At 55.9% G+C, this 14,966-nt stretch overlaps 1 protein-coding gene across 1 annotated transcript; it reads left to right on the top strand.

The window, feature by feature from the left end:
• The first annotated feature begins 662 nt into the window (after positions 1–662).
• PDGFB (platelet derived growth factor subunit B) lies at positions 663–13,860 on the top strand. The gene is made up of 6 exons (XM_075727654.1): positions 663–767; positions 7,345–7,441; positions 10,648–10,731; positions 11,246–11,451; positions 13,174–13,315; positions 13,724–13,860. Exons 1-6 carry the CDS (start codon positions 678–680, stop codon positions 13,858–13,860), a joined length of 756 nt encoding a protein of 251 aa, XP_075583769.1. The 5' UTR covers positions 663–677.
• Positions 13,861–14,966: the final 1,106 nt, after the last annotated feature.

Consider the following 14,966-nt stretch of genomic DNA (forward strand, 5'->3'; position numbering starts at 1 on the left):
TCACGTCCAAGCGAACCGCCAACACTTCGAACGAGACGGCGCCCAAGCCAGAACCTAATGTAAGGGGAAGAAATTCAATGTGCAGTCGCAACTTTTCGCTAGAAAGCAAGCGGGCGTAAGGAAGAAAAGGAGCATTTTAAGAAAATGACACCTTAAGGAAGAAGATTTTATTTTTGGATTTCGTACCAAACTTTGGAAAAGTTTTTTTTTTGTTTTTTTTTGTTTTTTTTTTCTAAATTATTATTTTGCGCATCTTCTTCTAAGAACACTGAGTCGCTGTTACCTGTATGTAAAATCTTTTGCATATATACATTTTCGAAAAGGAAGAAAATCAAGAGGAAAAATAGCATGTGGACCACCTAGCAAAAGGCAGTACTGAAGCATCCCTTGCGGCAAGGGGGGGCGCAGGCTCTGGATGCAGTATAATTTGGAGGGACTGCATTTTTTTTCCACCGGGCTTATGAGATAGCACAGAGGCAGGCGAGTCACCGAGAATTACTTCTGTCCCCCCTCACCAGCAGCACCAGCAGCACCAGCAGCACCTCCTCTCCCCGCAACTCTCGCACCAGCAGCCCGGCTCGGCGGGGAAATGGGAACGCGCGGCGCCCTCGATGCCTGAAGGCCGGCGGCCGCGGGGCTGTCTGCGGGAAGCGCTTCCCTCCCGGGGCTCGCCGTCCATGTGCCCGCAGCCGGCGGGGCCTGAAGTCGGGATGCATTTCGGCGTGGTCTTGGCGTTCATCCTCTCCCTGCCCCTGGCGCGCCTGGAGGTGAGTTTCCGTCGCCGGCAGCGGGCGGTGCTGCCGAGCTGGGAGCCCCGGAGCGGAGCGGAGCGGGGCGGCGGGGGGGGGGGGGAGACCGGCGGCGCCTCTCGCCCCGCAGGTGCGGCGGGGTGAAGCCCGGGGGTGGCCGGGGGGGAAGCGGAGCTGCGCGGCGGGGGCGAGGAGCCCGGGGCGGGCGGTGGCTTTCCTGCCCCTTTCTGAGGGAAGGGCTGGGCAGCGGCGCGGGCGCGCTAATGGCGGGCAGAGCCGGGCCGCCCCCGGCCCTGAGGGGGAGCGACCGTCGGGGCCGGCTTCCCGCCTCGCGGCGGGGGCTGCCCCCCCCGCAGGAGGGGCCGCCTCCCCTCAGGACGGGGCCCCGCCGGCGAGGTTTTGCGTGGAAATAAACCCACCCCCGCCTATGTCCCGGGCTGGAGTCAGCGCCAGGGGAAGGGGAGAGCGGGCTGAAGCGGTCCCTGGTGAATGCGGGCGCAGGGGTGCTGCTGGGGAGCCCCGGCGAGCCCCCAGCCTCTTGCCCCGCCGGCAGCTTCGCCCAGCGGCTGTCACCCCGGGGCGCGGTGCCAGCCGGCGGCTCTGCCAAGCCTCTCACCCCCCTCGGGTTATTTTGGCATCAGGGCTGCGGCATGCGCGAGGCGGGGAGCGAGGCCCGGTTGCCACCTCCAGAATAACGCCCAGCGTGCAGCCCAACGTGACATCGCCAAGGGGCCGACGGAGGAAGGGCGGGGGGGCTTTGAATGGGGCGAGGAAGGGGACAGCGTGGCTAGAGACACCGTGGCCGGGGCGGCACGGCTGTGCAGCAAGGTGCGTGTCTTGCTGGGGCCATGGGAGGAGGCAGCAGATGAGTCTCTGCTGCGCTTGCACGGTCATGCATCTTGTCCTGCAGCCCTCCTGCACGCTCTGCTCAGGAGGAAGCCAGGCACAGGGTGGGGACCAGGTGGTGGATTTTGTCTGATGAATGTACACCCCAGCCCGCTTCGGTTTCCCTACGTGGAAATCAAAGCCTCACTCCGAGCCGTGGTCGAGGAAGAGGAGCCCCAGGACCCCAAATCCTTTGACCTCTGCTGCCACGTTTCATCATCTGATTGCATGTAGATCGAGGGGATGAGAAAGCTCCTAACTCATGGTGCTCGGTTCCCACTTCAGGTCTACCCAAGGTGGCGAAACCATGGGTTGGATCTGCAGCTTGGGGGTTGTCAGGGGCAGGAAATAGCCTTCCATCAAAATTTTCCTCCCTTTGCATCATTTCTTTCTCTTCCTTCTTCGTTTTTGGTCAGCCCCTCTTGTGGGCGGCAGGGAGGGGGTTGGGTGCGAAGCATCACGTCACCTCCTTATGGGCCCATTTTGCCCTTGCCCAAGCCGCAAAGGGAAGCAGTTAGAGCTGTGGGCTGCCCAGTGGTTATGTTTGTTTTGGGCAGAGGATGGTATTTCCTCTGTGGGTGGCTCAGATCTCCTTCTCCCATGCAACGTGAAACATCATCTATGGTTGGCGCTGGGGAAGGGTGAAGATGGAAGTGTCTGATCCCAGGGGGCTGTTATTCTGCGCTGTAATCTCATTAAAACACTACACAGCTCTATGACAGCCTAGCAGGGTTAGAGTTTGGGAATTCTGGCTTGAGGTTTCATGAGAGGAATCGTGATATTTGTCATTTTATGACCAGAGAACCAAGAAGGTTTCTGCTTGGGTAGATGCTTCCGCCTGTAGCCAATCCCCACATCTACTTTGAGGGCAGCCTGTTGCACCTCTGCACCAGGCGCATACATCATGACTCCTACCAGGCTGCTGAGCCATAGTCATCCTCTGAAGGGGGCTTGCACCTCCTTCCCAGCCCTGCTGGAGAAAGTGCACAGGGAGCAGTCGCCCCCCGTGATCAGCAGAGGCCTGAGCCGGGAGACAGAGCCTCCTGAGTCCCTCTCCCTCTTGAATCACACCCATCTGGAGCTGGAGGGCCCTGGAGCTCTTCCAGCGGGAGGGAGTACGAGCCTCAGTGGGAAGGTATTTGCCAGTTGGGAAGCAAGGATGCTAAACCGATTTGCATTTGCCCTGCAGGCTGTAATAGTTGCCTTGCAACATTTACAGAGATGGGCTGAGCCCAGCGTGGTTGTGCTGGGGTGAAGCCCCACTGGCAGGGCTTTCTGGAATTCCCAAGGAATGGGGTGCGGCCGGGCGCTTGCTTATAACCTCAGCCCAGCTCCCCATCACATCTTCTTAGCGCAAGGTTCCGGGGCTCTTCCCGAGTCTTCCTAGCATGAGGCTGTGACAAGGACAAAACAGTGGAAGCTGGGATGGATGACATGTCTGGGGTGAGCTCGTGGAAGGAGCTGCCGCCCTCTCATCATCAGCTGATGCGCAGCAGCAGGGGAGAATGACAGTGGTTCCTGCGCTGGTTCCAGCGCTGCCGGTACACAACTGGCCCGGGGGGTGGAAACACCTCCAGCCCACGCAGGGGAGGTGTGGGGGGAGCGTGGAGGAGCAGGGTGGAGCAGTGGAGTCCCCCTTGAAATGGGAAAAGGGGTGGGTAGGTCTGGCTGTATTTTAGGAACGTGAGCTGGATCGAAGGTTAAGTTTGATTCTTTTAAGGGAGGAAAACATAAGCTGCCGTCCCACGTGGAAGAGGCTCGTGTGAGGAGGGTTGTGCCTGCTGCGGGCAGAGGCACGCCTGGTCCCCCGGCAGCAGGATGTCGGGGTCTGCCTGCAGCCAGAAATGGTGCTGGAAGGGTGGAAGCCCTGTGCCAGGGGAGCAAGAGCCTCTGGGGTTCAGCGGGCTGGTGGCAGGTGCCACCGGTCTTGCTCTCTGCCGGGGAATGTGGTGGACTCTCCCCTCGGGGTCCTCATGTCAGCTTCAGAGGGAATTAAAAAACGCTGTTTGTTTGGGTTTTTTTGCCTGGCTGATCATTCGAATCCCTGCTGCCAAGGCCCTCTGCTGCAGTCAGGGTGGAGGTGCTCGGGAAAGTCTTCCTCTTCTGGGCAGGGGAGCAGATAGCCGGCTGCTTCCCTGCCCTGGGCCGGTGCTGCTGCTACCCTTCTGTCCTTCCGTGTGCAGGCACACGTGGGTGTTTAGACACACCACCCACTTTGCTCCCTCCTCCTCTGTGTTTGCAGTGCTACCAAGAGAGACACACCTTTGGGCAAGACTCTGAAAACCTTGCCTGGGAATAGCCGGAGGGAGGACGGGAGCACAGCCCTGCATATTCCCTGCGCCCACCGCGGCAGCGGCTGTTTGCAAGGCGACCTTTCAGCATCCCTGGTGCTCAAAAGCATATGCTGGCAGAAAGCTCCAGAGGCAGGGGGTGGTGGGGTTAGGGAGGAGGCTGATTTTCGGAGAGAGCGTGTGTGTGGGGAGCGGAGACGGGGGAATGTCCTGTTTGCAGGGCACTGCTGCACGTGCATCGGTTTGCAGCGGCCAAGCAGCGCTGCTGACGTCTGGGAGGAGGGAGGCAAAGCTGACGCGCCGAGAGAGGCCCCGGCGTCACAGCCGCAGCGCAGAGCGGCTGCCGGGCAGGCGGGGCCCCTGCCCAGGTGCTCTGCTGCCTTGTGCCAGGTGTGCCGTGGCTCTCGCCCCCACCAAGCGCCAGCAGCCGGGAGAAGGGGACGGGACGTCCCTGCCAGGGTGCCCCTGCGGTTAGGGGAGAGCCAGGCACTGGGGGCAGAGGGAGGGAGGGAAGAACAAACTTACTTTCTTCTAGGAATTCAGGGCCTCGCAGGAATAGGAGGCCAGGCCTTGGGGCACTTGACAGCCAGCCAGGAGTCCACTGAGACAAAAGTCTTCTTTGATTTGCCGCGCAGTTAAAAAAGGAGATTGTAAACCTGTGTTAGACAAATAACTCCAAAGGAGCTGCGAAGCAGGAAAAGCACCAGCTGCTTGGGCTGGTCTGTTGGGGATCCCACCTCCTGCAATGCTCCTCCACCTTCTGACCCCGTGGGATCAGGTGGAGGTGGCTGATGGACCTCTGCTTCCCTGTGTCCCATCCCCACCAAGCGCCCCAAGCCTGGGTGTGTGTGGTGCCCCAGTCTCAGAGCCTCCCAGGCATAGGGCGAGGATGGGGGGCCAGAGGCATGGCTGTTGCCAGTCACAGACCCCAAAGGGAGCAGGGACAAGCCGTACAGCTCAGGTCTGTGTAGCTGCTCTTAGGCCAGCCTTGGACACACGGTTCTGCAGCGCTAGAGGAAAGTAGGGAGCTTCTCAGGCTTGCGGTTGTCACTGGCAGAGCTGCCTCACAAACCCCGGGGAGGAAGACAGGATTATGAGCTATGTGGGCTGGTGATACGCCGTAGCCATGCTGATAGTATCTGCAGCAAGAAAAAAAATTGGCACCTAAAATTGCTGCTGTGAGCAGGGAGTGGAGCTTATTCCTACAGGCAGTCCCCAGCAATCCAGCTCCTGAGGGCTTACATTTGCAGTCCCTGATTCATATCTGTTCCCCCTGCTCAGTTAGCAAGGTGACACCTCCCAGCTCTCTTCCAAAGTCACCGAGTCTCGTAACACCTGCCCACGCTCTCCCCCAGTGAGTGCCAGAGTTTAAAATAAAGTTCCATTTCCTACACGTATTAAGTGTCAGGAAGGACCAGGGGCATCCGTGCACAGCAGCATTCGTACACAAGTGCATTTGGTTGACAGGTGCAAACATTAAAAAGCCTGCAATTTCACCGCCCTGTGCTGAGCTCTGGCTGCAAGAACTGGGAATTGCAAATGATCCCTTTTCCAGTAAACGTGTGTGGCGCAAGGCAGGGAAGTGCTGCAGAGCCTCTCCGGCACTAGGCTGTTGGTCCCACTCTTCCTCCCGCAGCAGGAGTTGTCAGAAGGCATCTTCATTTCACAGCTATTCAGTGATCCCTGAATTATACAAGTCTCTCTCTCGCTGTGCATTCGTCACTGATGCTGCTTCCCTCTTCCTCGGAGACTGAGGAAGTAATGCCTGGGGATGTAAAATCTGCTTTTCGCTGCAGGCGGACAGCCAGATCTGTGGTGAGATGTGACAGTGACAGGGACGGAGCGGGGCAGAGAGGCTCGATCTGACTCAAGCTCTCTGGTGGATCTGGCTGCGGAGGTTTAAGACGCTGGTGTTGTCTGCTCTGCAGCCATCCCAGGAGGTTTCTGCTCTGTGACCTGGGCTGCAGCAGCCTTCAAGCCACCGCGTCCTAGTTTAAGTTATAGTATTAGAGGGTGGGCTAGCAGGGCTGAGGAGGGAGCGCTCCGATTGCCCTGTTAGTAGAGGCGAAGGGCGGCTGGCCAAGGGACAGGCACGTGTGGGAGGGTGCCAGGCTCAAGCAGCCATGCAAAGGCGGCTGCAGGTTTGGGCTAACGCCCTTAAGGTTTAAAATGCAGTGTTTAGCCACCTGCCTGGTGGTTTTCCTCGACTCCAAGTGGAAGCGAAATGTTCTGTGCTGAACACAGGCAGGGAGGGAATATCTGTACACTAGGACCACACACATGCCACCAACTGCCCATAAAAACCCACACGAAAATCCCTGCATTTCACAAGCACACGAGCCAAGTTCTCCTCTCAGTTACAGGGGCATGTGTAGGGCTGCGGCTCAGACAGCATCCAGCACCCGGCTGAAAGAGCAGCTTTTCCACATGAGTAGCCCTGAATGAAGAGAGCTAGAAGCTAAGCAAACACTTTGGCCAGTACTTTCCTCCGTCTCTTTTTCTAGTCTTTCGGAAGTATGTTTTAATCAGTGCTTGCTTTCCCACACCACTCCTTTGTAGTCTTGTTAAGTGCTGTCACTGGGGCCCATTCAAGCCTGGTGCCAGAGTAAAATTCCCAAGAGATTGATGGCACTGCACCTGCCTGTGCAAACCCTGAATTTGGCCCATCGTCTGATGTCTATAAACCTGCTTACTTAAGTTTTTTGGCACTGGCATGCAATGACATCCAAACTCCCATGCGTTTCTTCATCCAAGTCAGCTCTTCAGCCCACCGCCTCAAACAGCCTTTCATGTCCTCCCTGCAGCGTTTGTGGTTTCACCGCGGGCTCACGCCGGAGCAGCCTCAGCTGCAAAGGTCAATCTTCCTCTCCAACCCCCACCTTTTTTTTTTTTTAAAGAGTATGCAAATTATGTATATTATTGGGCCGCTGTGGTTTGAAAACACACGCGCACGCACACGCACATATACACGATATCTGACAAAGCCTGTGAGGGAGTTTCATAACAGAGGGAAATATTGGGAAGGTTTTATCTGATAGCGTAAGGGAAGTCTGTTAAAACGCCTTTACTGCAGGCAGCAGGAATGAGAGGCCACCTGGAGAAGTCATACAGCACCGGAGAAGGAAGTCTTGCTGGCTGCTTGCATAGCGTTCAGGGCTTTGCTGCGCAGCCGGGGCATTTTCTGGCTTTTTCAGTCTCCTGACTGCTTTGTGAGAGGCAGCGAGATGGGCTCTCTCGCTTTTGCTCAGGTTTCAAGCTCATGCCTTCATGAGGGCATGTCTTTGCGTTTCGCTGGTTCTGTCATGCCTCCTCCGTGCTCCTTCAATTCCCCCCACTCCCGCTCCGTGACGCAGTCAGTATTTGTAGATCACCTCTCTAACACTTGTTTCTCCCCTTCTTTTCTTTTTGTCATCTGGCAGGGGGACCCCATACCCGAAGACATTTATGAGATTTTGGATGGCAGCTCAGTGCGCTCCATCAGCGACCTCCAGCGTGCCCTGCGGATAGACTCCGTAGGTAAATCTCCTTTTCACCAAACACTCCTCTATTTTTTCTTAACTCCTTAGGGGGGAAGGGAGGGGATATTCTGTTTTCCAGCAGGCATGCTATCAATAGACCTTGCTATAAATATAGCAACCATTCAGGACCCAAGACCTGGCTACTTACACCCCTAGCCCTGCTGAAACCTGTAGGAGTTAGGCAACTAGATGCCTTTTTAGATCTCCTCCTAACTGCCCGGTCTATCGAGGGACACTGGCTTCCAAAAATGGTAGGGGGCGGGCAAGGTGAGAGTGAGGAACTGAGGTCAACACTTTTCACCCTGGGACCTGCACAGGCAGCAGGGCTTGAATTGGCCAGGGATCAGTTTAGGAGGTGGAGAAATGGGAGGTGGAAATAGGGTGATAGACAAGGAAAGAGCTGAGTGGGTTCTCAGATTTAGCATCCACAAAAGGCCGCGGGCTCCCAGAGGCCCTTAGGATGAGAGCGGCAGAGCACGTGTCCGTGGGTGAGATACAGGGCAGGGGCTAAGGCAGGGTAGCATCGCTTCACCTCCTGCCCGTAGATAAGAGCTCCGGGGGCTGCAGTGCCGCGGGGTCACTGGGCCAGGGCTAACCGCAGCGAGCGGCAGGAGCGCCGAAGCGTGGAGGGGTCGGCACGTGTGGGAATTGGAGCACGCGCCACGGCGGCGGGGCTGGCCCAGGAATTTATTTATAAACGGTCTCTTCAGAGCAAATTCCTTTCTATTCTAACCCTGCTCCCGCCCGTCGTCCCCCGGCCCCCCCAGCTCGCCTTCTCTCTCGTGTTTTGTCTGTTTGGAGCTTTGTAATCCTTGCCGAGACACTATCTACGGGGGAACAGAATTTCCTGCTTTTGTTTCCTATGCCAGTCCAACCACTGGCGCAGTCTCAAAAGCATTCCCGCTGCCTTTCAAAACGGCCCTGGAGGGGCAGGGGGGGAAAAGCGAGGGGGAGGGCACCAGCTGCGTTCAGCTATTGTTTGCCTTAGAAAGAGGCGACGAGGCTCCCCACCACCCCACGGCCGCTCCCTGCCCTCACCAGTTCCCTCCTCCTCGTCCCAGAGCCACACAATGGGGCAACTTCCAAAATTAGCCGTGCTGGATTGTCCCAGGCTGGTCTCCCCGCCCCAACTGTCTTCGGTGCTGACCCAGGGTGTAGAAGGACAACCTGGGGGAGGGAGGGACCCGTTTTTTCAATAGGAGATTTGTTTCGAGTCAACAGCTGTTGCTATTTTTTTCCCCCCTCTCTCTCCTCTCATCAACTCAACCTCTGCGCAAAAGGGAGCCCCCACCCTCGTTTGATAAAACGCCAGGCGGCACAGGATGGAGGGGTGGGGAAGGAGCGGCTGAGAAGATGCGTGCAGTCTGTCATGCCCCGGTGTCTAAGGAACGGGCACATCTCTATCGCAGTTACTAACCGCCCTCACGATTAAGAAATAAAATGGGCTTCTCTTGTTGGCTTGAAAAGCCCAGGGGTGTGGGAGAAGGCTGCAGAGTTTTGCGTCACTGGTTTCACTTCAGGTCCCAGATGGGAAAGGCTGGTCAGGGAAATGGAAAATGGTGCTGTGAAGCTGTTTCTTTGTTGCACCCTGTGGCTCTCATCTGCTCCCAGGTAGTGACTGAGGGGCATCACCACTTGCTTGCCCTGTGTGGAATTAGTGTATTAGCAAATCAGTGTATTAGCAAGATAATCCCAAAGCGGCTGGGGCTATTCCCTGTGCTGTCCATGCCCCGTGTGTGTGTCACAGCTGCTGCCCTCCACTGACTGCACAGGGAGCCAGGATTGGGCAGCTCCAGGAGGCAGATGAGCGAAGACACTGCTCTCCTGACCTTAGACGCTACTGTAGACCTTAACTGTGGCTGCCTGCAAAGCAGGCATGACCATCTAAGCCAGTCATCCAGACACCCTCTAGCCCCCGGGAGAGCTACACGTCCTTCTAGAGCATGATCCACCAGATCGCATTTTGGGTGTCTGCCTCAGGACGAGTTGAATGGTGTCCTAGAATAGATCATGCCTCTCCAGCCGCTTTACAGGGTGTTTGTCTGTTCACCTCACACGTAGATGTTGACTGCTCAGGCAGGTGATTCCTGCCTTGTGAATACAGCTTCTCTGCACCCATCCCAAATCCTTCAGCAATTGCTTCAGAGCTGAGCGGAGAGCAAAGTCCCTGCTCCGCCTTGTAAGAGGGCTGCACTAGGGCAGGACTGAGGAAGAGGGATGGGACATGATAGGTATGGGAAGTCTGCTCCACCGCACATCTGATAAACAGAGATCTTCCACTGGCCCCAAATTCTCTTTAAGAAAATTGCTCCCTTGATGCTGACGTCCATTCAGCTTCCTTCAGCTGCAAAAGCAGGTCAGAGAAGGAAAGAGCTGTGGCTGGGTGGGAGCTATCTCCGAGTGCGGCCATTGTCCGGAGTTCAGGAGGGGCTGCGTGTTGGAGTGCTCCATGGGGATTATGGGCATTTCTCTATTCAGCGCTTCCTATGGGAAAAAGCAGTGGTGTGGGAGGGAACTGCTCAGGGCTGGCCTGAATGCTGTCCGCCTTCCTCTGCCATTACTGACTGAACTACCTCCAGATCCTGCAGCTTACCTTAGAGTAGTATAGGGGAAAAGTAATTTTAACTTTTATTTTTCTGTTCTTCTGTCATAAAACTGACTCTAAGCTAAAGTGGCTGCAGAGGGTTGGGAGAGAGAAAGCAAGCACCCCACCTCCCACCCATCATCCCCTTCACCTGCCCCCTCGCACCCTGACTCTCCCAGTCCCAAGCCACCCCAGCAAGGCACCTCAGTGTTATATACTGAACTTTGTGCTGGTCCCATCTGGTCTTTGATCCTCCTTGCCGTATCCTGGTCTCAGCCGGCTGATCTGGATCCCTCTGCTACTCCTCTCTGACACCAGAAAGCCCTGCCGTTGGCCTTGTCATTCTTGAGCTGGAGTTTTCCTCTCCCAGACCTGGCTGGGACCCCTCTTTCACAATAGGCTTGTTGCTTTGAACTGCCTAACCTGAGCAAAGAGCAAACCTAGAATCTCTGTGCCCCAGCACAGCTGTGACCTTGCTGGTGGATTTACACCTAGAGTGACGTACTGGGGCCATGGCTTATCCCACGTCTCTGCACTTTGCCTGGTGAGCAGAGCACAAGTGCCTGCCATCTTCTCCAGCCTCTATGCGGTGCTATTAGGTCATGTCTTTCCCTTTGCAGAGGAAGACAGCTCAAACCTGGACCTGAATGCAACTCAGACTGGTCAAAACCCTGTGGCCCTGTCTCGAGAGCGACGAAGCCTAGGTGAGTCGGGGGTGCTGCACGTTGTGATTGTTGGGCACTCACCTGAGCAGCTGTGGGTGAGTGCAGATGTATGTCTGAGATACATGTGTGGGAGTAGAGGTTGTAGTGCACATGGATGTGTAGACGGATGAGAAGGAGGGTCTGGGCCTCCCGTAGGAGCTGGGTGTTACACCCCAGGAAGGCAGGAGAGGGAGTCTGGAGCTCTGCAAGCTGCTCTGCTTTAAATCCCGCTGGTGCTGATTTGCTCTAAAGAAGTGTCATCCCCTGCCTAGGACTGCTGCTGCAGTGAGAAGCATCATTTTACTGGGGCCTCCTCCACAGGGCGTGGCTCTGTCCAGGGAGGGAGCTGGAGAGGTGGGAGAAGGAGAAAGAACATGTGTGCGTGTGTGTGTGTGTGTTTGTGTGCGTGTGAGAGCCGTGTGGGATCTTTCTCTTCCAGCAGAGGTGGCTGCAGCGGGTTGGTAACAGCTGCAAAGCCTGTTTCATCCCCCCTTCTTCTCTTGGCCCTTTGTAGATGCTCTGGCAGCAGCAGAGCCAGCTGTCCTTGCGGAGTGCAAGACGCGGGCGGTCGTCTTTGAAATCTCCCGCAACATGGTGGACAGCACCAACGCCAACTTTGTGGTGTGGCCGCCCTGCGTGGAGGTGCAGCGCTGCTCCGGGTGTTGCAACAACCGCAACATGCAGTGTCGCCCCACGCAGATTCGTGTCCGGCACGTCCAGGTAAGGGAGACGCCCCCCGCTGCTCCCTCCTCCCACAGCCCACCTCCATCCCTACCCCCCAAAACCAAGACCGCAGCGGGTCTCAGGTGCAAGGCTCACACAGCTGTCTGTTCCCTCGCACCCTCTCTGCAGTCACGTCTTCTGCATTAGCCACGCAGCGCTGCAGCCTCTGGCGCAGGGTGATGTCGGTGTCAGCTGCTGGGAGGGCTGGTGCTGTCCAGCAGCTGGGGACTGTCACCGTAGCAGAGCTACAGGGTACCGTCCCCAGCTGCAGCTCCATGCCGCAGCTCGAGGTGGCCTTGTCTGCTGTGTTAGAGCAGAAGAAACGGGACGCTTTCATCATGGCAACAGTTTTTGATGCAAAAAGAGGAGGGCTTGCAGCGTCGGTCTCCGTCCCCCCGCTGCTGCTGCTGCAGCTTCTTCCCAAGACACATGCTGGAGCACCTTCTCCTCTTTCTCAGCCCCACGGTTACCTCCTGACCCGTCCCAGCAGCAAGCTGACACCTGATGGCTAATCTCTTGCTGTGATCCTGCCCTCCTCATAGCTACTAGTGATCGCCTCACAGCTTCCTCCCAGACAGCTTGTTTAAAAATAATGCTCATCCCATACTAATCCCCTGCCTGAGCCGTAAGAGACTCCCCCAGGCAGGCGGCAGAGGTTGGCTGGGAGAGGTTGTATTCACACAGCCCTTTTCATCAGGAAATTCCTTTCTCAGAAAAGCCAGGCTGAATGAGGGAAAAATGGGGGGGGGAGCAGGAGTTGTTTTTGTGGAAAAAACAAGTGAGAGGTCAAAAGCCAGCCTGAAAAAGTGACCTGGAAATGGTTTCTTTGAGGACAGAGGTCTCTCTATTGTTTGGCTGGAAGTGTTTGTCTAGCAAGCAGCGTGTGGTCTGAAGCGTGTGGAGTGGGCTTTCAAGGAAAGATAAACAGCCTGGCTGCTTCGGCACTGGCTGAGGGATGCTGCTGGGGGCAGTGGGTTTAGAGGAATTCAGTCCAGATGCGCGGCAGAGCAAGTATTTATAGCTTGTGGAGCACTTCAGGGACCGCGGTCTTGTTAGATAAGCTGAGTGGGGTCAGGCCTGGCTGCTCCTGGAGTGGGAGGACACCCTAGAAAGCTCGTGCCCTGTGGTGGGATGTGGAACAGTGCGTCTTCCCTCTGAGTCAGCACTGGTGGAGAGTCTGAGGGAATTTCCAGAGCACCGCCTTTCCCATGAAACACAGAGCTGAGGGCTTCAGCCCTGCGAGTTATTAAAGAGCTTGAGACAAATTCAGACAGGCCTCAGCAGAGCTGGTGAAGCTGCGCTTGCTTTACATTGGGCCTGAGTTTTTCTCCTTTTGCCCTTTCTGTAGGATCCTGTGGGAATTAATTCTGGTTGACCCCAGGTCTCCGCCATCGCAGCTGTCAGAAACAGGCTAGCGTGTTCTGCACGTCCCATGTTTCTGTCTGTGATCAATCAGTCATCCTGCTTAAGCAGCGGCAATAGTTAGGAATGGGGGAAACAACCAGTCACATCCCAGTGTGCCTGGTCTAGGTCTGCTCTGCTGGTGTGTGCAGAATTAGCTCCCATACACAGCACCCCTGAATTTGAACTGTGCTCTGTAAACTGCCTTCTGACCCTTTAGGAAGAAAGCCAGTACTGAAGCATACTGACACTGATTCTTTTTATAGAGCAGGAGTTACAGCTGTACTCATCTTTTGCTTGCCTCCCTCTTCCAAATAGGTGAACAAGATCGAATTTGTCCAGAGGAAGCCAAAATTCAACAAAGTCGTTGTGCCTTTGGAGGACCACGTGCAGTGTCGGTGTGAAGCGGTGTTCCGTCAGCCCCCCAGGAACAGCCGGCCAGGGCCACGTGAACAGAAACGTAAGGATCTTGGCATTAGTAGAGTGGAGGGAGGCGTGAGAAGAGAGGCTGGGGAGATGGGAAAGAGCCCTCCGCTGGTTTCAATCTCCTTAGCTCCAGTGAATCCCATGGGGCTTCGCTGGCTTATATCAGCTGAGGGACCTTTCCCAGGATATCTGCCTGCCAGCAAGGGGTTGGAACCCAGGGAAATGAAGGAGGAGAAGGTGAGAGGTGAGGGGAAGGGCACCGTGGGAAAAGGGAGAAGGCAGAGACTGTGGAGAACAGAGGATGAGGGACAGAAGAACAGAAGAAGGAGGCCTTGTGGCCCTCCTGTTGCAGAGCTCTTTGTTGATGGTGTGTGGGGAAAGATATTTCAACATGACCCAGCTGCCTTTCGCTGTACAGACACTCTCCCCTCTGTTTTGGCAGGCTTGTCACCATCGTTCACCACAGCCGCCGTCTCACAGAGGCAGCGAGTACGCCGGCCACCGGCGCAGAAGAGGAAACATAAGAAGTACAAGCACGTCAACGATAAGAAAGTGCTGAAAGAAATCCTCATAGCATAGGAGTGCTGGCAGGGGAGAGAGAGCACAAGGCAGGTAACAGCAAGCTGCTTTTCTAGTCGGGAGAAATGCTCTCCCAGGGCATGGTTCTGCCCGAGCACCTTGGACACTTCCCACAGCACCAGCTGCTCAGTCAGTGTGGGGCTACTGCAGGGCCCAGGTGTGAGAAAACCGGGGTTGCAGGAGGGGGAAGAACTAGGCTGGGACCCAACACGTGCATCTTATTTATGGCTTTATGGCTCTTCGCAGAGGTAGAAGTATCATGCTGCAACCATACTTGCTCTCAGGCCCTGCCCTCCCCTTTCTCTGCCTCCCTTACCGGCAGAGAGTGAGCCTGACTTCTGTCTACCCCTAAATCCTGGTCCATGTAATTCATCTCTTCTGTGGAGCAACTCCTGTTCTCCTTTCTCTATTGATTCTCCATTGAAAGCAGAGAATTAATGTTGCTCTGAGGATCCCTTTTCCTTTTATTTCATTAGTTGAGTTGGCAGAAAGACTGAAAAGGAGCGACACTTTTGGTTCATCTCTCTCCTAGCGGGAAGCCTGTGTGCATAAGAAAGGTCATGCCAGGGGAAAGGAGAACTGGAATCTCTGGCAAGAGATCTGGACTCTGTCAGCCCAGGGTCTGATTCCTCTCTCCCTGACTTGTGTAAACAGGAATAATTCCCTCGTCATCAGAAGAATTTCACTGGTACGAGGGAAAGCGGAATGAGCCCTGGTTCCCTGTGAGAGAGGGAAAGGTGCAGAAAAGAAAGAGTAGCCAGGGCGCAGGCCTGGGGGGATGAATTTAGAGAGAGGTGGCACAGCCAGACAGGGAAAGCCCCAGCCCGTGACTCAGCAGCTCCAGCTCTGCCGTGGCCCCCCTGAACAAGCCTGGGCCACTCACTTTGCATTCACTTCCCCTTGCCTCGGGAGAGGGGGACAACGGGCTTCCACCACATGACATTTCAGGAGATGGGGACGAGGGGCACCAGGCGGTGTCTTGGGATTGGTATTCCCACGCTTAGCACTATGAGGGATCTGATTATCCCAGGACCCTCCTGGCCAGCCCAAGGTTCCCAGGGTAGAAATGATGCAAACCCATGCAAATCGCAGCTCTGGCTCAAGCT

Source organism: Pelecanus crispus, chromosome 1 (genome assembly GCF_030463565.1).
Source record: "Pelecanus crispus isolate bPelCri1 chromosome 1, bPelCri1.pri, whole genome shotgun sequence".
NCBI classification, from domain to species: domain Eukaryota; kingdom Metazoa; phylum Chordata; class Aves; order Pelecaniformes; family Pelecanidae; genus Pelecanus; species Pelecanus crispus.